The 26,669-nt window shown below is 40.0% G+C and overlaps 2 protein-coding genes across 4 annotated transcripts; one reads left to right on the top strand and one right to left on the bottom strand.

Moving 5' to 3' along the window:
• Positions 1–40: 40 nt before the first annotated feature.
• On the bottom strand, positions 41–13,983 carry coq6 (coenzyme Q6 monooxygenase). The gene is made up of 12 exons (XM_041812601.1): positions 13,624–13,983; positions 13,290–13,424; positions 10,567–10,625; positions 8,343–8,469; positions 5,715–5,845; positions 5,521–5,628; positions 3,262–3,324; positions 3,062–3,169; positions 2,226–2,428; positions 1,210–1,325; positions 698–864; positions 41–178 (listed from the first exon to the last, which is right to left on the bottom strand). Exons 1-12 carry the CDS (start codon positions 13,823–13,825, stop codon positions 149–151), a joined length of 1,449 nt encoding a protein of 482 aa, XP_041668535.1. The 5' UTR covers positions 13,826–13,983; the 3' UTR covers positions 41–148.
• A 70-nt stretch (positions 13,984–14,053) lies between these two features.
• On the top strand, positions 14,054–26,669 carry fam161b (FAM161 centrosomal protein B). Of its 3 annotated transcripts, none has more exons than XM_041812599.1 (9): positions 14,054–14,241; positions 17,655–17,891; positions 17,968–18,416; positions 21,701–22,008; positions 24,637–24,755; positions 24,836–25,003; positions 25,107–25,206; positions 25,281–25,423; positions 25,674–26,669. In XM_041812599.1, the coding sequence occupies exons 2-9, from the start codon at positions 17,674–17,676 to the stop codon at positions 25,750–25,752; spliced, it is 1,584 nt and encodes a 527-aa protein (XP_041668533.1). In that variant the 5' UTR covers positions 14,054–14,241; positions 17,655–17,673; the 3' UTR covers positions 25,753–26,669. The 3 variants fall into 3 exon arrangements, with proteins under 3 accessions (XP_041668533.1, XP_041668532.1, XP_041668534.1); XM_041812598.1 differs by having other exon boundaries at positions 14,055–14,241; positions 17,668–17,891; XM_041812600.1 differs by lacking the exon at positions 14,054–14,241 and having other exon boundaries at positions 17,768–17,860.

Below are 26,669 nucleotides of genomic sequence, written 5' to 3'. Positions count from 1 at the left end.
GTTTAAGCTGAACCAAAGCATAAATAAAAAGAAAACCACATAAGAGTTAAAATAAAACTTTAATATCTTTTTACATTCACATCTTTTTACAGTTTTTAAAGTTTACAGCCTCTGGAGATTCCCCAGCCACCACAGCATGAGTGACGCATCACTTGCTTGCAAACGCCATGATCTGCTCCTGCAGAGGTAAAAAGAGACATCAACAGAGAAACTCGGTCACCTTTGACTCATGCTTATTATAAAAAAAAAAAAAAAAACAGTAAACCAGCAAACTCACAGCATTTAATATGAACAAAATGCCACGTTTTACTTTGTGCCACCACAGTGAAACGCCTTTTACAACGCGTTACAGTTGTGTTGGTCTGAATCACTTAGTAGGGTATAAAGCCATTTCACATGAGTGGTCGTAATAAAAGGGGTGTGAAAACACAAGCCAACACCGCTGTCCGCTGCCCCAGGGCCAGCCCTGCACCCCACCCACACACTTTTGGTAACACTAAATTTGGGGCTAAACTTAGATGCCATAGTAGTAGGTTCAGAACCTTGGAAATTATAGACACCGCTAAAGTAAAGCTCCATGTAATCAGAAAAGAGAGGGAGGGTGGGGTTGGGCTGGAGGCGGGGCTTAGCTTTGACAGGTGGTTGATGCTATCTGAGTGATGGGCAGGTTCACTGGGATGCACAGGAGGATTCTTACTTTTAGAGCTGGGAGCATGTTGGTGGCCTGCAGACCGAAGGTGCGTAGGAGGACGACAGGAGCAGCATTGGTGGAGTAAAGTCTTTTCATTAGGTCGATGGCAGCCATCATGGGCAGATTGTGTCGCTGGCGTTCAGTTTCATACTCTAGCAGGTGCTGCATGGCTCCTGCACAGACAAGGAGTAAAAACAAGGGACAAAATTTTTGCTTATAATGTGTTTTCTGCATTAAGTCAACACACTGATGCTATTCTGACTTCATGACATTTAACGGAGGAAAAAAATAAACACATTATCCCATAACAGAAATTCATTTTTAACTAAAAGAACTTACATATAGTTCCTGGCAGAATGAACAGCAAAAACAACATCAAACAAATGTTACCGGAAAGCTGCCGCTTTTTATAATTCAGATCAACAGCGTGCGTCTGAGCTGGGGCAATGGAAAAGAGCTTAGAGGAAACCACTACGCCTCGGTCGCAGCGTTTGTGTCTGTTTAGAGTTCTCACTGACCCAGGTCCTTCCCGTTAAAAGCTGCCTGGCTCAGGAGCTGCGTGAGGCAAGCCACATCCCCAAAGCCCAGGTTGGCTCCCTGACCCGCCAGGGGATGGACGCGATGGGCTGCATCCCTGCAAAGACAAACATATCCCCTCTGTTGACTCACAGTGTGCTATTTATGCTCAGCGCAGGATCGCTGTGGGAAGTTCCCTTACATGGAGTAGAACAGCTCAAATTTTTACTTAAAAGAGGACTTTTCAGGATTTTCCTCTTTAGATCATTACAGAGTTTTCACCACTTTTATAAGGATGCCGAATAAATTAAATGTTGGATTCAGTTTAGGGTGGTACGCTATGATTTGTCTCTGATTCATGTTTCTGCATCTTGTATAGGAGAGTTGGCTTGTTTCCTTTCTTTTTTTGTTTTTCTTTTCATTTTTGTTTTGAAACGACTCGTACAACATTCAGTTACTGCAACCTTCAATCACATGGACACATTTTGTTTGTCATTCCTCAAGTTAGCTTTCTATTTTGGAGAAAGCAATTTTCATGTTTTTGCTCACTTATCTTGGTTGGAACTGAAGAGTCACCTAAGACTTTATAGTCTTATAATCAGTGCTGTAAACCAATAAAAAAATAATAAAAAATAGGGCTGTAACCATGAATTGTAATTAGTTAAGATCCATAAAAAATAAAATATAAGAAGGACTGCATTACTGGTAGATTTACTTCATAAAGCTGTTCACACATACAGTGCCTGTAAAAAGTCTTCACCCCTTTGGATGTTCTACCCTTTATTAATTTTATAAATCAATAACAGTCAATATAATTGAGCTTTTTGACATTTGACAAAAAGCATGATTGATTTATAAAATCATTGAAAGGGTTAAACATCACAGAGGGTAAATACTTTTATAAGCAATTTAGGTACCGTTGTCTGACCTTGACTTAAGCCAGGAGTACCCTAAGTATTTTTTTATTGAATCAGTAATATCACCAGTGAACTTAAGATTATATGACTGACTATCTTACCCAATGAGAGCTACCCTGTGCCTGACGTACTCGGCTGCATGACCCATGCCCAGAGGAAACATGACCCTTGTCTTAGGGCCGATCCCCGCCACACTCGGGGGAAGCTGTCTGGGTGAACCTGCAGAAGGCATGATGGCCGACAGGGCGCCGCGGAACATCGAGCCAGCCGTCTCAATCATCTCCGACTGGTTCTCATTACTCCACTGTAGGCGCACACAGACAGGCGAGAAGACACAGACACATCACAGCGAGGGGAAAAGGGCCAGAGAAAGAGAGAAAAAACAGACATCACCCCTTTGAGTGGACAAAGAAATGAGCTGACACGGGAGCAAAGCTGAACTCCAGGCCAGAGAAAGTGCTTTCTCTCCCCTCCCTAACTAACTGGTTTGGCAGAACTGTGGGAGCTGGGCTAATTAAAAGAAGATGCCGGCCAGGCTATGCAGTTGAATTAGCTCTGTTTGAAAAACATTCCATGCAGTAATGGTCGACACAGGGAGACCACAGGTTTAATTAGCAAACCAGGCCTGTAACCGAACGTGACTCAACCGTGGTGACCCCGTCCATCAACAGGCCCTTTAAAAATAGCCAGCTTGGGAAAAGGAGTTTCTCCAAACACAAAGAAATGGACAGTAAAGTATTAGTATTGTTTAAAGTTTGGGCACAGCAATGACATTATTGTTTGTGTGAGTCGGTGAAAACAGCTGAACATGTGTCTGAGGGGTCTATGAAGAACCCCTGCTGCACGTCATACAGAAATGCATCAGCATTTCTCTGACTGATGTGGGATCCCACTTTAAACACATCATCAGAGGCTTGACTGATGGAGGAAGACTCACGAAAGCAGAGTTGATGGCGTCGGCAAAGCTCTCCTCGTCCAGCTCCAGCAGCTCCTCTGCAAGCCGATGGCTGGTCGACCACACCAGAGAGCTCTCCGTGTCCGACAGCTACAGGGAACAGGGTGAGGACACTGGTATCACATATTGCAGTGACACATGAATATTTAGCAAGAAAAACATCAGAAATGTAAATATATTACCGGTAACATTGCAATGGGCCCAGTTGGGAGGAACCTCTGCCACGCAACATTGTTCTCTGTGGGCTGCCAACACATAAATCAAACACTGAAATATTGTGGCTTTGTATTGTATTGCATAGGTGCTAATTATATATACTGCACACCAAAACAAGATATTACAGAGTATACTTGTTGGTGGGCGTATGATGACAGTTATGACCATAAAATAACTATCATATTTAAAACAGAGTACATTCACTTCAAGTATAAATACAATATGAAGGAAATGGTTGATATAGGGGTGGGGACAAATTCTTGTATGGCCATATATTGTCATCCTGACCCGTGTAATTATTGCATCTCTAGTGTCCAAGATGAAAGTTTGATTTAAAAAAGCTCTCTAAACACATTTCCTTGCAAATTGTACAAATGCACAAGCAAGCTTGGAGCAGTGTGAGTGCCAGCCAGCAGGGGATTAAGGGTTTGGAGCAACTGGCCCTAACATGGGTGCACACTAACACTGTCCTAAAGGCATGAAAGTGTCAAGATATTGCCCCAACCTAGATCTTTTTAATATTTAATTCTCTGTCTGGTAAATTTCAGTTTTCCTCTTAATGGGTATAATATCTAGTGTTTTTTTGTAAAATGCAGAGAAATGGAGGCTTAATTGACACGTCTCATTGACAAGCCAAATAGTTACGCCTCTGTGTTAGCAAACATTTTAAGGAATATTACTAATTTACCATTAATTTACTTTTTTAAAACGAGATTTGTGGAAATGGAAAATTGAAACAAAATCATATACTGCATATTGCATTACATATAAAATTGGACAGTGCCCAATATGTTGCATAGTGAATTGTAGTGTATACGGTATTGTTTCATGAACTGTATCATATATAGTATCTTATGGTGAACTGTACCACATATTGTTTGTGAATGGTATAACAAAGAGCAAAAAACATTTCACTGTGATTTGCCCTGCCCTAGTTCATATTACGGTGATGTCTTATTACATCATTGCACCACTTGTTTTATATCCTGTCAGTGATATTTTAGTATTTTTGAAGCTGGCTTGTATAAGGTAGCCTCCAGAGATTTTAGACAGCGTTGCCCTTTTCTAAATATAACACGCTTGGAGTATTTAGGCTATTCAGTGTGGCAGATGGGTATAGTTTTTCGGCGTAATTTAGAAAGTTTAAGGTAAGAAATGGGCCAACAAGCAATGTTGTCTCAATTTTACACTACATGAAACGTTTTTAGGCATTTTATTTTTCACCCAGAAAGCCTCTGTGTTTGGCACTATTTTGCAATGCAAGCTTTGGCTACCTGCTATGTATCTGAACAACTATTTTGGTGTGCTGGCTTCGTCAGAGAAAACAACAAGTAATTCAGCTAAAACAACACTAAAATGAGCGTTTGGACTTGAGTAATGATGACGGGCCGTTTACAGTGGGGGGATACTTTAATGACCTGGTGTGCACAGAGGATCCTCTACCTAGTGGAAAGAAAGAGGAGAGAGAAACTTTAGTTGAGAGTGGTTTGCAGGAGAGATCCCGAATCACGTTCTGGTGTAGGTGAGGGAAATATGAGCCCATGCCAATGAGAGCTACTGGTGCCAAGAGTGGGACTTAGTTACAACACTTCTTGCGGACATTTCTGATTGAAGATAGCAGCTCACAGATGCCTGCAGCCTGCATCACTCCCCATGCAGAGTTCCCTGCCTCAATGAACGCTGGTGTTTTTAAGGACCTTCTTTAACTTTCTGAAGATAAACGGGAGAAACTGACTGACCAGAAAAGCTGAATGGAAATTTGTCATCCAAGTAAGTTTAGAGCTGTTGCTATAATCTTCTAATGGCTGATAATTTGATAAATAGAAAAGCTACAGTCGATATATGTTTACCTTGTGAAAAAAAATGTATCAGCTGTGGAAGTGGAAAACTGAGCTGAAATAATTAGTTTTAGGTTAGTCACGTGTTGTTTCCCGTGATGAAGCTGCAGACCCAAAAAAGCGGTTCAGATACACGGAGGCAGAAGAGCATGTAGCCAGTAGCCAAAGATTGCATCGCAAAATAGTGCCAAAAATTTGAATGTAGTGTACATTTGAGCCAACACTGTTTATCTGGCCCATTTTTACCTTAAACTCCCAAAATTAAAACTATCGCCAAGTACCTTATTAAACCCAACCTCAAAAAATACCAAAATATCCTTTTAATTGTACTATAGTGCCAGTATTGCAGTTCACAAGCTGTATGCATATGATTAAGATGATGCTCACCTCTGACAAGTGCAGCACAGCAACAACTGCAGATTGGTCATAATTCCATTTGACTGTTGGTATTCCCAACTCACGTCTCACCATCGAGTTTGGACCATCTGCTCCGATCTGACGAACAGATGAATAAAACACAACCAGTAAAAAAGAAGGCAGAGAGATGAGAACAAAAGTATGAATAATGGAATCAAACTGACCAGCAGCTTGGTCTGGATGGTCTCTCCATTGGCCAGCGTGACCTGCACCCATGGGACCGACTCCAATGCCTGGTGAGGCATGGGCCATGTGTACTTCACCACCTTGGACCTGTACTTAACTTGCACATTATCTGAAGGACAACAGAGACATAAAACAGGTCACTTCAAGGGCGCTTTTACCGTAAAAAAGGCACTGGTCCTAAAATAAAATGGTGTGAGTCTCAGAACAAAGGGATTGGTCGTGGTCTTTTGTTTGTATCATCACACGAAATCAGTGCTCTGCAACTTTTTCGGTCAAAACGCGAGGTCTGCAAGCCAAGCAGTGGAAGATCTATAAAGCACCTCGTAAAACACCAATGGTTTTCCTCCCTGGAACATGCAAGCTGCTGAAGTTCACATTTGACAGTCTTCTTAATGGTCTTGGCCTGTCACTTTGCACTGACTAATAGTGTTTATCTACAAGAAACACCACGCCACACTTTACACATGCTGCCAGCTGCTTGGATTTGCACTTAAACAGCCCCCTCATCCTAAAATATCAGCAGCTGGTCATCCCAAACATGAAAGGATCTGGAGCTACGCTTGCTCAGGCTGGCTTGGAGCAGGACCCATCCACACAAGTGCTACTGGTCTCTGAAAACGACATCAAAAATGGGTTTTCATTGATTGGAGAGCAGGGTAACATTGGAAACAGCTGGCCTGCAGCACTTTTCCTGTACTGCACTGAGCATAACGGCAGCACAGCTAAAAAGAGAGAGAGAGAGAGAGGAGGAGAAATGGTTGGCACATGAGGCAAAAACGTGCTGCAACCACACATCCGTTGTTTGGCGCAAAATGTTGAAAACTGTTTATAAATATGCCACTTTAACTGTCAGGCACACAGCGGAGAGAAGTTTTATTTGCGAACCTCACAAAAGCTGGTCTAATGTCAACAGCACGGCGGCACTACACGCTGTCAGCGCTTTCGTGTCTTAAGAGGTGGTGAAGCTCGGGAGCACATGGCAGCTTTAAATAGGTCACTGGACCACTTCACGTGTCAACAGAGGGTGCCGGGGCTCTGCAAGCTCCCACAATGTGAGGTTTTGATTGAAATTGCAGAGAAAAACATGAACGCCTCCAAGAGTTTTAGTTGTCTTTGAAAACACCAGGAAGAAGGAGCAAATAAACACAAAGAAATCTGGGGACAGGATGGAATAAATGTGGTGGTTTTTAGAGCCAGTGTCAGCATCCATTAGGAAAAGGACTGAAAAGGTCTCAGAAACCCCTTGCCAAAAAACTGTCAATGCAAACAACAGAGTCTTTCACCTTGCCTTGCAAAGCAGTTGGAGGCCAAATTCCATGTCTGTCATCAGGTGAATCCATCTGCAAAGTTTCAAGCTGATATGCTCAGTGGTGTAGTGGTACTTGCAAAAGTAGACATACCCTTAACTCAAGACCCTCATGTTTTTACATCCACGTCCAGCAAAGAATAAACAGCCTGTGCTATAGCATGCTCCTGCATATTTGGTACACCTTCAAACAGGCTGTTTATATTTGCACATAGAGTACCAGCTTCAGCTGCTTAAATTTGGGTAAAAAGGATCACCTCAAAATTATGATCAGGACAGCAAGCTGATAGAAAACAGCGCTTCCAGCTCAGTTTGGGTGGCTACATATCCCAGAGATCTGCAAAGTATGACTCTAATATACAATATTATTACCCCACCAAAAAACAGAGTTCAACAGTGCCCTCCCACTTTTTCTGGTTTCTGGTTCTGGGAGTAAAATTTGTCATTCAAATCCAAAAGACATTTTGTAAAACTCTCATTACAACATTTTTCATGCATGAACCAAGCTAACATGCTACCTGAGTACTTGTGCCTATAAAAAATGATATGGTGCAGAAATGGCGTTCAAAAATAGTATAAAAGGCAAAGGTATCCACAATCCAAATCTGCTATGAATGGGAAAATGTATGGGAATTTCACATCTGGAACTATGCTGTTTAGTTCTAAAGAGGCAGTAATGAGCCAAGCCAATTAGAGGCAGAGTAAGACAGGTCATGGCTTCCCCATTCTAGGAAATAAATATTGCAACAATATATCACTGAATGATGTGCATCAGAGAGGACTGGGAAGTAGAAACATAGCATCACACCATCCCCACTGTGAAGCATGGTGGTGACAGCATCATGCTGTGGAGATGCTTCTTGGCAGCTGGCCCCAGATGGCCTTCAAAAGGTAGGGGGTAAAATGAAAGTGGCAAGCCTGATTGAGACCTTTCCAGACTGACTTGGTGCTGTGATTGCAGCCAAAGGTGCATCTACTAAATACTGACTTGAAGGAGTGAATATTTATGCAGCGACTTATTTTACATTACATATCTTTTTATTTTATTGAAATTACTTTGTAGAAATCTGTTTTCACTTTTACATTGAAGATGTTTTTTGTAATCTCTCTGTCAAAAAAAGTTAAATTATATTGATCAAGACTGATTAAATCAATAAAAGGGGAAAACATCCACTGGGGTGAATACTTATTATAGGCACTGCAGATTACCTGCATGTTTTCCAGAAAATTTCAGGGTAGCAAGAGTGAAAACATCTTGTGTTGCTACAGTGTGGAGATATGTATTAAATGCTTTACTTACCGGACAGGCTGTCCAGCTGCTTGGTGAGGGCAGCCACAACGATGTCGTTCTCCACGATGTACGCCATCTCCTCCTCCAGGTTGTCCTTATCGAAAGTGATCAGGGCATCCGAGCAGGCATCCCAAACCTAAATGAGAGACCAATTATGCCTGCGGTTACAAAGTCTCTCCTTAAATGCATCCCCTTTCCCTATATATAGCAGAGCAGAGAAGTGCCTCTTCGTTTAGCTGAACACATCAAAGTTTGTAGTTGCTCTCGGAGGTTGGCACAGCATGCATACATCAAACCAAACGCCACGAGGGTCACCAACACTCCTCTAGCTGGACGACAGCCTTAACCCTCTTGAACTTTTTGTGATGCGGATTTTTAAAACATTTTCTTGGAAGGGAAAATAACAACTGGCATGTTTGTGTACACACAGACTGAATCAATATTTACCTGTGACCAAAAGTGGTAGAATGAGATTAAGTTGAAGGCAACATGAGGAGTAAGGAAAGTGTTTCTACAAGGTTAATCCTCTCTTGGCTTGTAACTATGGTGACACAACCCATCATTGTGCAGTAATATGCTGATGTACTCCTTTTTTCCAACTTGCCATAAACTAGGGGGATATACTCTACAGAAAACCACTAATGGCAGTGGGTTTGCAGCTTGTGATAAGTGGTTGGGAAGAAAGATTTACTGAGACCAGCCCAAAATTGTTTTGGGTTTGTTTAATGCGGGGTGAAATGATGCAGCGTTTGGGCTGCTGCATACTTTCTGTGCAGGGTTTAAACAATACACATCTTTAGCTTTAAGGAGGAAAAAAAAGTGGGAAAATGACGCGTTCATGGCAAACTGTGTTCACCTTCTGTTTCAAATCTAAACCCTCAACGCTTGCTGGGATGTTTAAGGTGGAAGAACATTTTACAGCAATGGAAAGAATGTTCTTTAGAGCAGACCTGCAGTACATACTTCCCAGTGCCATGAGTGAGATGGATATGACTGCAATTCAATGGACAAACAAGCCAAAAGAGTGGTGGCAGAGTGAAGGTATAATGGGAGAGGTACACTACCATAATCACTGGAAGGCAGTGCATGATGACATCTTAGGCCTGGAGAGAAACCCTGCGGTCAGGGGTTTGGTACACGCCAACCACATCTTACAAGAAGGCCTGAGCCTTCGCCCACAGCCGTAAAGCCAGTTCACTATGCAGCAAACAACCACTCTCCTGATCTTTCATCTTTTAACCTTTGTTCACATGAATTTTTGTAATAACAAGATGTTAAAAACATGGCTTTAGGTAATACTTGCTCCATGTTCAGAGAGTAGTATATATAGTTGTTATGAATAGTCAGATTAAAGGCTCTCTGTTTGTGTATGATTTAAAGAAAAAAGAGGAAATTTTGTTTCAGTGCCTTTTGTTTGTGTGTGAGAGAGAAAATAAAAAATATTTTTATTTCACTTACCCCTTACATGAAATGACTCCCACCTATCCTTATTTTGGGTCAGTTTTTTAGTTACTCTATCATTTTGATAGACTTAGTGGTTGGCAGTGTGGAGACATAATCCCCTGCCACCTTTTAGAAACCCAAGGCCCATTTTCTTTGTTCATACAGTATTTGTTAGTTTCCCCACTAGCGACCTTTGTCATAAAACTTTCTTGGGGAGGGGGATGTAACATAATGCTTTGAAACAGTGTAGACAGCCTTCTTTTAAATGTCATAAACTGCATCTCAAATGTACGTCGCTTTGGATAAAAGCGTCTGCTAAATGACATTGTAATATTATAACATTGTAAATGTACCTTGTGTGCTTTGGCATTCCTCTAGCTACAGATCCTGCAGAGCTACTGAAAGTACATAAACGCCACTGAGGAATGAACAAAATGCATGCTACGTGAAACCACCGTTTGCCATTTTAATGTGAACAATTACATACCCTACGTATGATTATATGATACTGTATTGTGTTGCTTGTTCATTAAGCTGAATGACTGAGTAGAGGCTGAGAGTCACAGATTTCACTCTCCACAAATTGTATGCTGCCATGATTGATGGATGACAGAAATACATACAGCATGCCTGAAAATTAGAAAGTCTGGAAGACATATGAAGTAAGACTCAAAGATGTATAGCACAGGAACTCTGGGAGATGCACAGTGCTGCAGCATGGCTCCAGTTTATAGCAGTTAAAAGGTAGTTACTGAAACTGGAGGTTGTAGAGTTCTGAAAATCAACATACCTGCATCTTTTTATAGGGCTTGCACCTCATCTGTGTGATGGTTTCCCATGCTCCAATACCTGAGTGTGCAAAAACACATTTCCAAACTGTTATGGTACTATTTTAATTCAGAAAAAATGTATAAAAACATGCTCAGAAAGTCAAAACTCTAAAAGAAAGCACCCAGTAAAAGCATGTCTGAAACCAACCAGCACACATATATAAGGTTAAGTAGGTGTGTCACTATCCATTCTACTGAGGCTCCGAAAAAACATGAAGTGCATCTCTTTAAAGTAGGACACGTACTTTTAGAGAATCTTCTAATCACATTTTTCCTCTTAACTCAGACAAAACTGAAGTTATTTTGCTTGGTCCCAAACACCTCAGAGACTTTCCCTTGTCACATACAGTGCTATTAAAAGTACTCATTCCTGTGGATGCCTACCCATTTTCTTAAAATTGTTTAACAATTATGATCAATATAATATGAATTTTTTTTTTTTACAAAAAGGCAAAAAAAAAACCCCAACTCTTTAATGTAAACATCAAAACAGTTTTCTAAACGTAATCCCAGTTAAACAAAAATATGTGAGGTAAAACAAGTTACTGCATAAATATTACCCCCCTTCAAGTCAGTTTCTAGTAGATCCACCTTTTGCTGCAAACATTAGATTATGTGGATAAGTCTCAATCAAGCTTGCACATCTGGAGACTACAGCTTACACTGCTACACTTTTATAAGTTGACTTTTTGATAAAACTCATAGTTACAGTTGGACCGGGCCTAGACCAACTGCCTGATTTCCCCTTTTGACTGATTCTGATAACTGGAGTACTTATGCTATAAAGGGGATTGAGTTTTCTGGTACTTGAGGGGATTGTGGACAGGCCAGGGGCACACATTTTTGTTAGAAAAGCCTGAAAAAATGAACTTGCAAAGCAGCTGTATTTGCCAAGACTGTCATCAGGCAAATCCATCTTGCAACGCTCCAATGCCTAATGTTTGTGCAGAACCAACCTATTACCGCTGTTACCAGCAGGTCACATTTTCAACCCAATATTAAATCTCTTCTCTGTATCTGCAGTTAGGTATGTTAGATTCCTGCATGCTATAACACAATAGATACACACTGGTAACTGATGTCTGTATATGCCCACATTATTTGCCATGGGTCAATGCTTGTTAAAAGGGCGGATACTGGCTGTGGCTGATGCCAGCTAATTTTTAGCTGAGCTGCCTCCAACTGGCACCTACACAGGCATTTTTGTTACTAATATTATATTCCTGGTGCTCTGAACTGCATGATCCACTGTGGAGTTGGTTACTGGCTGACACTGTTAATAGACTCAATCTAAGCTAAATATTATTTTAAGATTAAAAATAGGGGAAAGAGGGGCCTTTGACCCAGTCTATAAGATTTGAGCCCATCAAGCCAATTAATGTGGAACTTCACAGGTTACCAATTACTTTTATGTTTTTTTTAAGTTATCATTAGTTTTTAAAGCCTTACATGGCCAGGTACCATCTCATATTTATGATCTTTAAACTCTAAGTTTAAAATCTTCCAGCAGGGAATTTCCATTTGTTCTTGAATTCAGACTGCTGACTAAAGGTGACCAGGCTTTCACTGTTTTGGTCCCAAAGCTTTGGTATTCCTTGGTGGAGGATTTCAGACTAGCCAACTCTGTGTCCTCTTTAAAATCATTGATGTAAACTTTATTCATCTCAGGGCCTTATCTAAACCATTGTGCTATCTTTATTTATTTTCTTATTTACATTTATTTCCTTTTTTTCAAGGTTTATTTTGGGCATTTTTGTGCCTTTATTTGACAGAGGAGGATAGTGGACAGAGTCAGAGAAGGGGGGAGAGACACAAAGGGCCTCAGGCCGGATTTGAACCCGCGCCGTCCGTGCACATGGGGCGCGCCTTAACCACTCGGTCACCTGCGCCCCTTTTATTTCCTTTTTAAAAGGATTTTGTCTTATTGTGTTATTTGAGCATCTTAATATTCACATTGATCTTTGCTTAGTTTTACTCAGTGTATTGTTTTTAGCTGTCTGCCTAGAAGGCACCTTGTAACTCTGGTTTTAAAAGGTGCTTTACAAAAATGGTTATTAAATATAAGATCTATTCCCACACCTAACAAACAATTTAAAGGTTGAAAATGAAAAACAGTTGGATAAGAAGAAAGAATGATACAGCCTTGAATTTTGAAATAACAGAAAGCAGACAATTGGACTGATGGTCACATTCAGCAAGCTATATTGGTTTCAGGACCCATGCTACTGGGTTTAGAGCAAAGACAAAGTTACACAGACAAGGTTATTGCACCCAGATTAAGTTAAACAGGCTGATATCCAAGACTTTCCCTCTCCCTAATCCCTTACACTGAGAGACAAACTTTTAACTACAGACTTGGCTCTTAAAATGTCCCACGTGCAGCTTATTCATCAACTGTATATGAGTGTGACAAAGTAAAGCCATAATCCAAGTTGACATATCAGATAAGGAGCAATTAAGGTCACATATGATTCCTCTAAAGCCCTAGAGCCTGGACAGTGTCTGATCCCTGGCTTACCATGTGGGAGTCATTCAGTAGTCTAGCACTGTCGGCTTTTCTCAGGAGGAGCATTAATCACAACCAAAATAACTTTTGTAACAGTCCAACTTGTTGCACAACGAGTTTCGACACAAATACAATGGAACTAAAAACATGTCCTGGTCGCTGAAGTGTATACTCTACCACTGAGGAGGGTGGCAGAGCCTGGACTGATGGAGCTGACTCTGGTACTGTAGGTCCCAGGGACCTTGTCCATCACTTTCTTGTTACCCGCCTCAAGCAGGAGGATCTTCTTTCCCTCTAAGTTGGGATCCATGCCTGTCAAAAAGCAAAGTGATTATAAAGAGCAAAAACATGTATGTAGAGTAGTGGAGTCTTAATCATGTGGTGGAGCTGTGTGTGTAAAATCAATCTGGTATGATGCAGCTCCTGATTACACCACTTTTCCTCTTAGATTTGAGGGCATAATAAGGTCACACACCCACATGTTAGGTAGTGTTGTGAAAGCATCACTCACCGAGGGAACATGCCATTGCAGATCCAACCATTCCTCCTCCGGATATAACAACATCATAAACCTCACTCTTCCCCGAGTCACCTCCATGTTCAGCGCTCACTAACCCTCGGCTGATTATTTTAATAGCAGATAAATGCTTTTCTGCAACATAACAGCGGCTGAGACCATTTAAGGCCAGCGTAGCCTTTGTTAACTTGTGCATTATTCAATCTCTCTTCATTTAGAACAAGCCCGAACTAAATCTAACTAAATAGTCAATATACGTTCATGCCAGAGTCGAAAAGACGTTTCTCCTTGAATGTGTCCTAAAAAGAGCAGCGGCGTCTCTTCTCTAATCCTGCCATGTTGTGTTGACAGTCAGCGCTCCGCAGGAAGTACTTCCGGTTTCTCGACCAATCCGAGAAGACGCTTTTCACGGCTGACGTTTCCGCTAATGTCCACGAACGTTGCTAATGTGACCAGAACAGGGAGAGCCGAGTTCAAGCTCCCTCTTTAAAGCGTTTCTGACCCCCTTTTTTTTTTCTCACCGAATGAGTTATAGTATGCTGTCTGCAGGGACGAAAGTTTGGAGGATTGTACGAAGTTAGAAGACACTTGAAAAACTCGTCTTTTCACCAGGTTGGTTGGTGTTCATCACTTCTTTCACTTTAAAAGTCAGTCCTTTGGTTTTTCTAGTTTAGTTTTAAGTCGCAGAATCAAAAAAAGAAGTTTAATTTTATTCCAAAAGTAAGTAAACGTCGAAACGCATTTCAACCGTTATTTAACGCGTAAGGTAATACATGATCAAAGCGCCCGAGGTCTGGTTGCTATGGGAACGTTTTCTCACAAACTGAGCAAGGCGTTGTGAAGTTGTATGTGCGTTACCTTTTTTTGCCTTAGTACGATTACAAATATGGCTACAAAGTATTCCATATTTCTGTTTCCATTTTGATTATCCATTTCATTATTATATTGTTTAAATTTTAATTATTTTTTGAACCATCAGATGGTGTAAAAGAAATTGTAACAGCACTCAGGCTGTTATGGCCAAAAATTGCAGCATAAGTACATAACAATAAAAATAATATACATTACTATTTTTCCCAACTTCTTTTGCATTATTTAAAAAAATCAAGTTCAGACCTGATGATAAACATTAAATTTTACTTTTCTTGAAAATTTAATCATTTAAATTCCAGTTTAAGCGCTAAACCCTGATGTCTGTAATGGAAAAAACACGGAAAAATGAAATACATTTCTTGTACAAAATGCTAATTGGATTTACTTTAAAGGGGTTATCACAGCCTTAAATATGGCAATAATGGGCAACAAATTTGTTTTTTTGCATTTTTATGAGGGATACAAAATATTATCAGTATGATGCTTATATTTTCACATTTCTGCTTTAAAAGTGCATTATTAGTATTTGCAGAGATGAACATTGCTGCTGATATTTACAGCCAATATTTTGGCTACAAAAATCTGCCTATACAGCTGTAAATATTGGCTGTACAAAAAAATAAACTGGTATTGGAAAAATTGAAGTTTTAGACTGAACCAAATCATCTGAAGACTTTCTATATTCATCATCATTTCCCACACGGTAAAGTGTTTTAAGGACTGAAATTTGTTAAGGATTAAAATGTAATGTCTGAATTATATTTAAATATTGGTATTCAAATTGGTATTGGCCAAAGTTTTTTTTGTAAATATTGGCATTTTTGATATTAGAGCCTGACCAATTGATCGGCGGGCCGATTAATTGGGCCAGTTATAGCATATCACAATATTAATCAACATCGGTCAGTATGTAGCCGATATATTAACTTTTTTGCTGCACGGGGATTTTGTCGGTCTCTGTGTCCCTGCTGAACTCAGCCCGAGTGCCTGGCCCCTCCCTCTCAGACACAAGTGAGTTCAGCAGCAGCTCTCCCCTACTCAGTGTTGCCAACGAGTTTTCAGACCCCTCTAGTGACTCTTTTTCAAAATAACGACTAGCGACAAATCTAGCAACTTTTTCTGGTGTTATTGGAGAATTTTGGAGACTCTGACGTGAAAGCACGTATCGTTGTTGCTCTTCTCAGTGAGCAGTGGGTGCTGCCGTGGGCTGTTTCAGACTAGGAGCGTGTTTTGCTGCTTGCCTGTGCCGCGCGTGTCAACTCTGGTTCCTGCGGGTGCGGCTTTCACACGGGGCGTGAGTTTTCTGCGTGTCAGCCGCATCTCCCTGCTCTCAAAGCCCTGTCCTTCTTCATAAGTTTTACCTCAATAAACACCCCTAAAAGCGACTTGATTCAGAGTACAGTGGAAGTGTGTCGGGAACTATTCAAAATAAAAGCGCTCTGTACAAGTGAACAGATTTTTTCTATAGAAATGATAAACCGGGCTTTTACTTTGAAAAGCACAAACCAGAAAAGCATTCATGCGGCGTTTATCTTTCCTGTGACATATTCTACCAGTGTGGAGACAGAAAGTTTCACTAATAGTAGATCTTTAGGGAACAACTTTATAAAACAGGCGCATTTAAGCTTGTGATCTTCCTCAGGGTTATCAAGAAACACACTGTAAACATACTCTATGTGCATATTTGCCACAACGATGTAAATATGGCTTTCCATTTAGGCTATCATTTTTCTGTCTAATATGGTCCACAGCCACAATATAAGACTATTATACAGTGTTTTAACGTTGTCTAAGTTGCGTCTTTGTGAAATAAAGATAAATGCAACTGTTAATTCACATGTCCACATTTGTGTTCATGTACAGTATATATCCTGTGTATATCAATGTTCTTATTTCATATATCGGCCAATATATCGGTTATCGGCCAATATATCGGATATCGGCTTTTTTTTTAAGCCCCCAATATCGGTATTGGCATCGGCCCCAAAAATACTATATCGGTTGGGCTCTATTTGATATTATGCACCCCTAATTATCTGTTTGTTTGTTTTTTAATTTGAAGATTTGAATAAATTGTTACGCTTAGGGTGTAAGTTGCCCAAAATTGGCACCATGCATAAATAGCAGTAAAAAAAACAAGGAGATTTTTTTCCTGCTTTTTTTGCATTCATTTTTTAAATCAAGACCAGAACTGATCAGAAGTAGTAAATATTGCTTAACCTTGTCAGGCCTGATACCTAAAATGATAGCCAGAATATTTTCATTTTGGAAACTGAGATATTTATAAAACCTTCTAACAAAATTCAGTAAAAGAAAAATTGCTGTAAAATTTCACATAATTTATTTTTTGTATGAAATTTGATATGTGAGGCATTTTTTATAACTGATAATACACTTGTGGACATTTTTATCATTAATCAGGCTGTAAACAAAAGGTGTTAATTAGATAGAGGTCTCACAAAATCGTGTATCAAATATGATATAGTTGACTCTAAAGGGGTAAATTTTGAGGAATTGAACCCTTTAAGTGCCAGTTTAAGTAAAAAAAAAAAAAAAAAACGGGATTGTTGTAATGTAAAAAACACAGAAATTAAATATTTGTCTTACACTATATGCAGATTGGATTTTGGGGATTATCACATCCCTGAATATTTTAACTTGGGGCGAGAGATGAAATCTGGTACCAGATTCAACACATCCGATACCTACCGTACTGAATTACAAGAGAGATTGTGGTGCTGAATTTTGGTACCTCACCTTCCCAACATGCTTTCCTGCTCCCCTGGTAGGAAATATGTTGTGTGAAAAGTTACACCTTATTCTCTACTTATACGTTCTATTGGTATCTTAGTTCCGAATCATTTATAATACTGAGACAGCTTTTATTCAGCTGCCGACAGTTTGGTGGTACCTTTTAAACAATATTGATTTAAACAAGGTTATTTAAATGGTTTTGTTAAATGCCCTTAAATGTTTGTTTTAAAAGGTGACCTAACATATAAAAAACTGTTTCTTGACTTTTTTGTCAGATGGATATGGTGCTGAGAAAAGGAATTTCCCTTTGAGGACATTCAAGTATAGACATAAAGCTAAATCACATGAACTATTCTATTAACTTATATTTTATCATAATTTACTCTCATATTTGTCAGTTTCTCTTTTCAGAGAAATATGTCAAAGCACGACACCTTGCTGGAAGATGGACTAAAATCAGAGCTGATGCTCAAACAGCAGCTGAAGGCCCTGAAAGAAACCCTGAGGAATCAGCTGCAGGAGACAGAGAGGAAACAGAAAGAGGAGCTGGAGAGGAGAATCCATCTGAACGCTCTGCTGCCAACATATGATGGGAGAGAATCTGGTGATAAAAATGAAGTGGACCATCATGTCAAGTATGTTTCCTTAAAGACTGCTTAAAGCCTTTTTTCCGCACTCTTTTTATTTCTCAAGTGTCTTTGTGTTTTCCAGACGTGGTGGCATGAGAAGATCTACACCTCAACATCAAGAGACTGTGCATCATCCAAGACGGCCAGAGAAGCCTAACTCAACATCTCCAGCCTCTGTTACTTTAACAAACTGGCAAAATGTTTCCATCCGGACTGCCACACCAACTCCTACTCATGTAAGAAAAGAAAGGGAGGCTGCAGCTGAATGTCAGAAGAAGTTCAGTGCTCTCCCAGTCCCCATCCATGTCACTCAGCCTCTCTATCAGGAGATGATAGAGCTGAGAGAGAAGGAGAGGAAGCAGGGCCATGAGCAGAGAAGGGACTTCTTACTCTCCATTCAAAAACCCTTCAGTTTCCAAGAGAGGGAAAAAGAGAAAAGCGAGCAACTGATAGCAGTGTTAAACCAGGTATCACAGGATCAGAGGAAAAGTTTAAACAAAGCTAAAGACTTGTCCGATTCTGAACTAAAAGGTGAGTTTCCTTTGCCAGCAATGATGCTGATTAGTCCAAAGTTTGGTATAAAAATTGGAATTTATGTTTGTTATTGCTGAATGTGCCACTTTACAGACAGAACATCTGCCAACTGAGAAGAGCTCTAATCTGTATAGGCTTGTTATCAATGAAAGCTGGACATTAAGATGATTAGATCTCATTTAGATAATGCCTATTCAAACAACAGTTTTCCATGACATTAGTTAGTAGTTAGTGGGCAGACATTTGTAGCTCAATTCTACATATTTAATAATAAAATTAACAGAGGAATTGAACCTGTGAGATAAGACAGAAAATAATTTTTCTTTGATTTTTTATTTTCATAAGAACAGCTAGCTTTGGTTATGAAAATGAACATTTGAAATCATTTTATAGCACATTCAGGGAGTATTCAGACCACCTTCACTTTTTCAGTTTTGTTGTGTCGCATCCTGATGCTACAATCATTTGAGTTCATATTTTCTTTAATTACCCCTAAAGGAAAAAGTGAAAAATAATTTTAGAAATGTTTCCAAATTTATTAAAAATACTACCTGAAGTATCACTTTGACATAAGTATTCAGACGCTTTGCAACAACACTTGAAATTTAGCTCAGGGTCCTCTCATTTCTCTCGATCGTTACTTAGATGTTTCTACACCATGGCTGGAGTCCACCTGTGGAAAAATATATTGATTGGACATGATTTGGAAAGGCACTTCCCTCTCTATAGAAGGACTCACAGCTGACGATGCATGTCAGAGCAAAAACCAAGCCATGAGGTAAAAGGAACTGCCTGCAGAGCGCAGAGACAGTACTGTTGCAAGGCACAGAACTGGGGAAAGCTACACAAATTTCTGCTGCACTGAAGGTCCCCATGATCACAGTGGCCTCCATAATTCTCAAATGGAAGACGTTTAGCACAACCATGACTCTTCCAAGGGCTGGACGCCTGGCCAAACTAAGCAGAAGCAGTTGGTGGAGAAGGATCTTAGTAAAAGAGGTGACAAAGAACCCGATGGTCACTCCAACTGGACTCCAGAAATCCTGTGTGGAGATGGGACAAAGTTCCAGAGGTTGAACTATTTGGCCCTAATTCTTTTTTCTTTTTTTAAAGATATATTTATTACGTTTTTGGTTTTTACAAAATATATTGTACAAAACCATAAAGTTACCTTATTCTACAAAGAACACAGGGAACAAAGACTCCGACACAGTGAATAACTAATAAATAAAGAATAATATCAAGAGAAAATTATGGAATACAAAACAACACAGGAAAGACAGAAAACAAAATAAACAACAAGAAAATAACTCAAATTGACAGTTGAAGGGGTACATAAGCTGATATCCAGGCAGTAAGGTGTTACATTATGGTGTTTGGTTGATACCAGAGCTCAAGTGAGGTTCCTTCTGGGTATGTCAGACCAAGTAAGTCCATAGAGACCTTTCTGCTAATTCTGAGCACTCTCCATTCCAGTATAGTTCAAAAAAGGGTTCCAAGTTTTATAGAATAACAGAGGTTTGTCTTTAAGCCAGTAGGTCTTTGCTTCCAGGGAGATAAGTTCCATTATGCCCTGTAACCACTGTGAGAGCTCAGGAGGTTTGTCAGATATCCACTGGAGTAGGATACACCGTCTGGCACCAAACAAAAGGACATCTAGCAGTCTCAACATACAAAAATTAAGATTCAGTGCAGGGTGTAATCCAAGGATACAAGACAGCGGAGTAAGATCCAGTTCTTTACCAAAAATGTCAGAAATTTCTTTGCAAACCTTTCTCCAGAAATTTTTAATAAAGGGGCAATCAATAATACAATGGTAGTATGATCCCTCTGAGATCTTACATTTATTACGGTATTTGGAAAGTGTAGGATTAAATTTATTCCATAGCACTGGTGTAATCTGGAGCCTATGGGTAATTTTGAATTGAAATTCCTTAACATTGTTGGTGGATAGATAGCCAGACGAGCTCAGCCATACATCGCCCCACTCCTCATCAGAAATTGTTACCCCTAGGTCAGCCTCCCAGAGCAATTTCAGATGACCAGTGCCCTCCGCTGGAGGAGACAAAGCATTATAAAACCTGGAAGTCAGTTTTCGGGGTTCAGAGTCCTGCAGGACCTTTTCAATAGAAGAGCGAGAGAACCTGCCAGGGTGTGACCTCGCATTTGAAAGGACAAAGCTACGGATCTGCAAATACCTAAAAAAATGTTTAGAGGGGAGGTCATGTTGCTCCATCAGCTGGTTAAAAGATTTAACAGTGCCGTCAGCCAGTAAGTCTCCTATCGTATGAATACCCTTCTCAGACCATAGGAGAAATGCGTGGTCTTCCAGACCAGGGGGAATCCTCCTGAGTCCCTATTTTATTAATAATTCTCCAAACCTTTAGTGTGTTTTGGAGGAGGTAATTGCCCCTTACTTTGCCTGACACATATTTTTTAGAAACATACAGAATACGATGAAGGGGAATTGGATCCAGAAGGGCGGACTCAATGCTAAGCCATGTGGACCGGGGATCATTTCTAAACCATTCCCAGAGATAGCGTCATAGGCAAGCCAATTGGTAATTGGTATAATTGGCCCTAATTCTAAATGTAATGTTTAGAGGAAACCAGAAACTGCTCATCACCTGCGCAATACCGTACCAACAGTGAAGCATGATGGTGGCAGCATCATGCTGTGGGGGTGTTTTTTTCAGCTGTAGGGACTGGGATATGGGTCAGGATTGAGGGACAGCTGAATGGCAGAAAGTACACTGATATTCTCAATGACAACCTGTTCCACAGGACCTCAGACTGTTGGGCTGAAGGTTCCCCTTGAAAACGACCATAAGCACACAGCCAAGACAACACAAGACTGGCTTAGGGACAACTACAATATCTTGTGGCAGCCCAGCCAGATTCCTGACTTGAGTCCTATTGAAAATCTCTAGAGAGACCTGAAAATGTCTGTCCACCAAAGATCCTCATCTAGCCTGAGAGCATTGATGAGGATTTGCTTGAAAAATGGCAGAAAATCCCCCTATCCAGATGTGCAAAGATTGTTCAAAAAGACTCAAGGCTGTAATCGCTGCCAAAAAGTGCTTCAACGAAGTACTGAGTAAAGGGTCTGAATACTTATGTCAATGTGATATTTTGGTTTTTTCTTTGTAATTTGCAAAATATTCTGAAATTCTGATTTCACTTTGTCATGATGGGGTACTAAGCATAGATTAATGAGAGAAAAAAGTGTTTTTGTTTTTTTCGACTGTAGCATCAGGCTGCAACATTGTTACTCTCTACAGACCAGGAGCTTTGCCGAGAAGTCACCACACCAACAGTCCGACAAGAGAATCCTGCTGTGTCTGGCAGCCCAAAACTTCGGACTGCCGACCGCACCAGGAACCAAAAATTGGGATTCCTGGATGAGAGGCCAAGCTTCCAACCAAAAATTAACCACCAGGTTCCGGATTTCAGCAGACTGCACAGAGCCTTGCAGACAGAAGGACTGAGAAAGACACAGAGCAAAGCAGAGATAAAATGTCAGCCCTTCCAGTTGAGGACGTCGGCGCTCCCTGCAAGGCGAAGTAGGATGAGTCAGGAAACCTCACAGGTACATTTTTTTGTATCCGTTAATAGATTTTTTTTTATGTTTGGCCATTTTAAGAATCTAAATGAATGCATTATTGTAATGTTTAAGTTCCATATATGATTTTAGTATTGTATGATTGTGGCTGCATCTAATGCTAGGAGCAAAGTCGGTGTACTTTTTCTCTATTTTTGTGGAGGTATTAGGATTGTTGAAAACTGTATTTTTATTTATCCTAGAACATCCACAATTATTTTATTTTATTTTCAAAACTTTGCATGAAAAATGTGAAGAATAAAGCCTGTGAATGCTGGTTCCTCTAAAGAAATTATATAAGAAGAAGCTATCCGTGACTTGAGACACCAGATGGCTTCATGTTATAATTTTACATTACTGCTCTATTTGATGGATGGTTTGAGAGACACATCCACCCACCACTTCATCGAGTCAATACACTCTCTTTTTGAACAGGGGTAGAAAAACCACTATCTGTCTCTGAAGCCTCCAATAATCCACATGATTAACAGTGTGGATTATCCAAATCCTAGCTTGTTAAAAAAGGGCCGTATTGCTGTGATCTCACCAAATGTGTTACAACCAACCCACAAAGAACAACTTTAACCACTACGTTTTCTTAGACTTCATAATTTCCATCATGAATTTTTTAAGACCATCACGCACAAAAAGTCTTTCATAAAATGTCTTTGTACATAATTTGTTGAGTTAAAAAGATTTATTCTATGGGTAAAGTTTCTCCATGTCATATAGTGTTATTTTAGCGGACTTGTAAATCAGTGCTCTCAGTTGTGGACATATAAAGCTATTTAAAATATGTATGTGGGTCTTCTTCACAGAGAGAAAACTCCCCTCCCTTTACCATTGTAATTCAACATTTCTTCACCTCATAATTTATCTGCTCTAACTCCAGCTCCATTTCTTTAATGCATGATGTGTAAAGCGGTCAGTGTTTGCCAATTTATTGCTTTTTTACTCAAGCAAGAACATATTGATTTATGAGAGTCATTGCACATTTCCCCCAAAAATCCCCTTATATGGATTTTTTTACTGGAAATTTCTTCACATGAGGGCAAAACGGAGTAAAAATATTTTGAAGAGCAGTAATTAAATAAGCATAGCAGCAATTTACATTCTTCTAAAAAGGCAGAATACACTTTAGATAAGCGAAATCCCATTTATCTCCTCTCTAATCGATGTTCTCACTCTAATATTATAAGATTACCAGAGAGCTAGTCAATGATCTGTTTCAAGCATTTAAAGTCTTCTGTCTGAACCAGTGCTGTAAGTAGATCTGTTTGGTCCGATGATATCAGTTGTGGAATGAAACAAAGTCAGTGTGGGAAGAACAGCAGCAGTGTTAGTGGATTAAGCAATGCTAGTTTAAGTACAAAATACTTATAATTGATTCATGTAGTTATACAAAGTAATGCTGTGAGTTGTCATGATAAATAACTTCAAAACAACATTCCCATACATATTATCATTATAATCATTATATAGATCCAATAACCTGACTCATCAGATAGACTGTTTCATAAATGCATTGCATGGATATATAGTGGATTTGGAAAGTATTCAGACCCCCTTTACTTTTTAAAATTTTGTTCTGTTGCAGCTTTAGTTGAAACATTTCTATTCTCATTAATCTACTCTCAGTGCAGCATAGTGACAAAGTAAAAACAGAATTTAAGAGCTTTCTGTCCCGCCACTTTGCCGTAAAACCCAGATGCATATTGTAAGGGGAACCTCTGGCCCAGTCTGAAGTCCTGAGTGCTGCGGAACAGGGTTTCACTGAGGATATCTCTGTTCTTTACGCCATTCAGCATTCCCTCAACCCTTACCAGTTTCCTAGACCCTGCTGCTGAAGAAACAACCCCACAGCATGATGCTACCACCATCATGCTTCACTGTTGGGATGGTATTGGGCAGGTAATGAGTGATGCCAAGTCTCCTCCAGATATAACATTTAGAATTGTGGCCAAACAGCTCAATCTTAGTTTAATCAGACCAGAGAATCTTGTTTTTTACAGTCTGGGAGTCCTTCAGGGGCTTTTTTGCAAACTCTAAGCAGGCTTTTATGTGTTTTGCACTGAAGAGAGGCTTCTGTGATGGTTGTCCTTCTGGAACTTGGTCCCATCTCCAAAAAGTAACTCTGGAGCTTAGTCAGAGTGACCATCAGGTTCTTGATCACCTTTTTTATTAAGATTCTTCTCCACTGACTGGTTAGTTTTGCCAGGCGTCCAGCCCTTGGAAGAGTCATGGTTGTGTGAATCATGCATTTGAGAATTATGGAGGCCACTGTGATCATGGGAACTTTTAGTGCATCAGATTTTTTTTTTTGCCTTCCCCAGGTCTGTGCCTTGCAGCAGTCCTGTCTCTGAGCTCTGCAGGCAGTTCCTTTTACCTCATGGCTTGGTTTTGCTCTGTCATGCATCGTCAGCTGTGAGGCCTTCTATAGAGAGATGTGTGCCTTTTCAAATCATGTCCAGTCCAGTTCAGTTAATTTTACAGATGGACTCCAATCAAGGTGTAGAAACATCTCAGCATCAGTCAAGACAAATGGGACGACCCTGAGCTAAATTTGATTGATTTAATTTCATTTAAAAGTGAATCCTCATCAGTTCTCTTTTACAGATACCAAGAAAAGGAAATCTCAGCAGAAGCAAATCAGTGGGAGCCCTAACATCGTTGTCTACAGACACGCTGCCCACATACATCACAGATGCTGCCAGGAAACGCTGCACGGCCATCAGGTGACTTTGTCATTTCAACAGTTGCTCTTCCCTGTCTACTGTAAATATAATACTGAATATGTGCACCCTCTCAAATGTAGAAGGTCAGTGGAGATGAGAGAGAACAAAAATCAGGAGAGTATGGATTGGCTGAGGAAGTACCAAATGAGGTCCCAGGCCATGAAGAGGGCAGTCGCTCTCCATGCAAAGCTGCTGGACCCACACAGCAGCTTAAAAGATGTGTTTGATGAAAAACTCCAGCAGCATTGGTGAGTGCCGGTCAAGTGAGGACGCTTATATTCCATTTTTGCAACCTTTGCAACTCTCATCACAACCACAACATCTGTAAATGTAATCTTCTCCAACATGAAGGGAGGCTGACCAGCAGAGGACGAGGGAATACATGAAGGAGTTACGGGACATGAAGGCACGTGTCAGCGAACGCCCTTACCTGTTTGAGCAGGTGACACAGGTGAGTGAGATATGTAGTTTAAATCTCATTAAATAAAATGCCTGTGTGGTTTAACTTTGAGGGTTTACTGGCAGAAAAATGCAAAAGCTCATGCAGAGCAGACATATAGAAACAAGCTGAAGAAAGCTGGATTAAAGGAGCAATTTGTGGAAGAAAAAGGAGGTGCAACATCATCTGGATCTGAGAACGACACAGACCAGAGCTGCATTCAGAGCAGGTATGTGGAGTGGGAATTTAAGGGAAATTTGTTTTACATCCACCATGTAATACCGCCGTGTCCGGTAAAAATATGAATAGCACTAGATGCTATAGAGCCAAGGACTTCATGTGGCTAAGCTGTATGACATTACATAATTTTCTGAGCTTGCCCTGCAACTCCTCAGAGAAGAAAAGACAAATTCTGTAGCCAAGCATAAGTTCATATAATTACTATATAGTCATTTTCTAACCCAACATGTCTGATTTAGGGATGAAAATGTAGACGACGGGAAGAAAATTGAAGATGTGGAAGAGAAGAGCGTGAAGTCCAAAGAAGAAATGCCATGATCAAAAAGGGTTTAGGCGGCACAGAGTTTTCTGTGGCCTCCCCGCTAGAAAACAACGCCGTCCTCAGAAATGATTCATGTCACGGCTTACTGTCCGCAGCAAGCGTTTGCTAGTTTAAGATGTCCAACTATAAATTATGAAATTATAAAACGCTCTGGACTTTACAGTCTTATATGTTTGGAATTATAAGTCGTTTATAGAACTTTATATGTTCCAAGTAGTAAATATTTTATATGCCTTGAGTTTTACACACACATGTCTATACTGTGTTATATAGAATCTGCATGACATTTCAAGGAGAATACATTAAAATGAAAAAGGCTGCTTCTGGTTTTATGACTACGGTTTTGCTTAAGAATATAAACTGTAATTTAAAGAATTATGATACTTGGTTACCAGAATAAACAGCTCAACAACAACATAGCATTACATTGTTACAATAATTTTATGGTACCCATTACACAGCATAAGTTTTTGATATCAAAATAAAGATCACAGGGTATGTAAGGCCTTTTCCCTGCTGTCTTTATTTGAAAAAACAAGCAAATGTCAGTTTTTCATTGGTCATGTCCCATAAGGACACTTGGTGTCTGACATGGGCTTTTCTCTATGTGTCTGGTTCACGTTCCCAGTTTCTTTTGCCACGCTGCCTAAATAAACATCTCACAGAGACTATTTAAGTGGTCTGCTCTAAGCCCATAGACCCACATCAAATACACTGACCTTCACTGTAAACCTGTGCTTAGACAGCCGACTTCCAGGAATTTTAGAAATCATTTTAACTTAGAAACCACATGGGAATGTCTGCCTATCTTAACCATCATAATCAAAATGTCATCATGAAGAGACCAGCACATACCTTATAGTTACTTTTTCTAGACCACTGTGTCATGCATTGACACTAAAGACAATATTTG

Source organism: Cheilinus undulatus, linkage group 18 (genome assembly GCF_018320785.1).
Source record: "Cheilinus undulatus linkage group 18, ASM1832078v1, whole genome shotgun sequence".
NCBI lineage: Eukaryota > Metazoa > Chordata > Actinopteri > Labriformes > Labridae > Cheilinus > Cheilinus undulatus.
This window is presented reverse-complemented; position numbering and strand designations above follow the sequence as displayed.